Source organism: Neomonachus schauinslandi, chromosome 3, assembly GCF_002201575.2.
Source record: "Neomonachus schauinslandi chromosome 3, ASM220157v2, whole genome shotgun sequence".
Taxonomy (NCBI): Eukaryota; Metazoa; Chordata; class Mammalia; order Carnivora; family Phocidae; genus Neomonachus; species Neomonachus schauinslandi.
Genome location: NC_058405.1, coordinates 189,545,595 through 189,547,800, shown reverse-complemented (window position 1 = coordinate 189,547,800; position 2,206 = coordinate 189,545,595). Strand labels below are relative to the sequence as shown.

Genomic DNA, 2,206 nt, shown 5'->3' with positions numbered 1-2,206 from the left:
GGCAGTGTCCTGGCCCCTCCTGTCCCCGTGCTCACTCCACCCTGGGCAGGTGCCCATGTAGTGGGGGCTCTTCCCTGGGAGGAGCTGACCTCTGCCCCCCCTGGGGCCTCCCTGGGGCTGGGGAGGTGGGGCAGCTCTGCTTCCTCTTGATGGACTCCCCTTCCTTGAACTGGAGCAGGGACAGCTGGGGTCTGGGGCCCTGCAGGCCTGCTCTGGGGACTCCTGAGTGTGGACCGACAGAAGTCCCGTCGTCAGGGTGGGCTCCTGAGACCCTGCAAACAGTGCAGGCAGAGGCCCGCATGCTTTGGGTGTGGAAGTAACTGGATAAGCCTGTCCCTACCGCCCTCCTTCCCGTACTCTGTGTTGGAGTGGGCCTTGGGGAAGGGGTCTACACTGAACACACACACCGTGTTGGCCCGCAAGCAGGTGCTGTGCCTGCCTGAGCTGTGGAATGAGGTGGGTGTTACTCTCCCGGGTGTTCAGATGTGGAAATTGAGTCTCAGAGTTAAGGGCTGGGCTCAGTTGCCTGGTCGGAGGCAGGACACAGGGACATCTTGGCACAGTTTGAAACAGGTGGTAAAGGGAAACACTGTGGTTCATTTAAGGTTCATGTCTCCTGCTATTGATTAGAAACAAGCAGCTCACGCTTCTCTTTCTCCTCCGAGTGCTAAGAGAGGTAAAAGAGACTGGGCTTGGAGAGGGACAGGTCAGGCTGAGGGGCTGTGCTGCCCTCCCCCGGGGCCTCCTGCACGGGGTGGTGCAGTGTGCAGCCTGGGCAGCCACTCAGAGCAGCCTGGGTGGAGGGTATGATGGGCTGCAGGTGACCCTGGAAGGCCCCACTCCCCTACTCAGTGCGGGGTGCCCTCGGGCAAGTCATGGCACCTCTGGGCTGCTGGGCTCTCAGTGTCCTTCCAGGCTAACATGCCATGAGGACGAACAACTCCCACGTGGCCACCACAAAGACGCACCGCAGCAAGGCCAGCTGCTTTTATTAGGATCGAGGGGGAAGTAGCCCGTGGAGGCGGGGAGGCTGGGGGTTGGAATTATTCCTCCATGGGCTGGGCTGTCACCCATCCTGGGCGGGCTGGGTGCCTCCTCGCAGGGGGAAGCAGGCCGGCTGGCGCCAGAATCTCGGCTTCGCCACGTCCCCCAGGGCTGCTCTCCTCCGGCCGAAGCGGCCCACGGGCCTGATTCTGCGGCCCGTGTACCAGGCAGGATCGATGTCAGGGGCTGGGGAGGAAAGAGCAAGAGCCGGGCGTGGGTGTGGGCGGTGCGTCCCCTGACACCGTGCACCGTGTGCTCCCACGGGTGGCGGGGCCCAGTGCACGCGCACAGCGCTCCCCACAGGGGCCCCCAGTTCACCCCTGCGCACCTGCCCAGGCCATGCTGGGACCCACCTGCACAGCAGGGACACCCAGAGTGGGTGGCGAGGCCGCTGCTGGGTAGGGGGGAGCGTTGGGAAATGGAAATTCAAGCTCACCAGCAACCCCTTCCTCCCCTCGCCCCACCCCCAGGTTCTCGGCCCAGGCCACCCCGGGGGCAGGAAGTGACCCCCTCCACTGTGTGCTGCTCAGGGGCAGGGGCGCCGGGGAGCTGGTGACAGGGCCACTCTGTGGAAAGGCCTGGCGAACGGCAGGCCACACCCCTCCCGGAGCTGAGGCACTTAGCAAGGCCGGTACCCCTGGTTGGGAGGTGGCCAGGCCCCGGCCACGGTACCTGGGGGTGGAGGGGTGGGGGCGGGTGAGGGAGGCTGAGGCCCGGGGTCCGGGCACTCACTGCGGATCTCCATGGAATGCTGGTGGCCTTGGCTGGCAGCCCCCTTCAGGGCCAGGCCCAGCAGAAGCAGGCACAGGAGCCAGGCCAGCAAAGGTTTCATCCCCCTGGCTCCTCGCTCAGGCCCCGCTTGAGGTGGGATCCCACACGGGAGGGCACAACCTGGGGCAGAAGGACAGGAGCAATGTCACATACATGCGAGGCCGCGTGCTCACCAAGGCGGCCGCCCGAGATAATGTGAGCATGGTGTGTGCGCATGTGTACACAGGTGTGTGCACGCACACGTGAGTGTACGCGTGTGTGCCGGTGTGCGTGAGGGTGTGTGCACGTGTGAAGTGCATGTGTGTGCACACACGTGTGAAACAGTGTGAGTGTGTGTGCGCACATGCGCCTGTGTGCATGGGTGTGCATGACATGTGAGTGCATGTGTGTG

At 64.4% G+C, this 2,206-nt stretch overlaps 1 protein-coding gene across 1 annotated transcript; it reads right to left on the bottom strand.

Annotated features, from left to right (window-relative positions):
- Positions 1 to 1,066: 1,066 nt before the first annotated feature.
- On the bottom strand, positions 1,067 to 1,876 carry PRLH (prolactin releasing hormone). Its single transcript, XM_021679010.1, has 2 exons — positions 1,777 to 1,876; positions 1,067 to 1,230 (listed from the first exon to the last, which is right to left on the bottom strand). Exons 1-2 carry the CDS (start codon positions 1,874 to 1,876, stop codon positions 1,067 to 1,069), a joined length of 264 nt encoding a protein of 87 aa, XP_021534685.1.
- Positions 1,877 to 2,206: the final 330 nt, after the last annotated feature.

Bases quoted from the DNA above. Each gene is read 5' to 3' on its own strand.
- PRLH (XM_021679010.1), bottom strand. From the start codon at position 1,876: ATGAAACCTTTGCTGGCCTGGCTCCTGTGCCTGCTTCTGCTGGGCCTG. The intron at 1,231-1,776 runs GTGAGTGCCCGG...TTTCCTCCCCAG, and splicing joins GCATTCCATGGAGATCCGCA to CCCCTGACATCGATCCTGCC.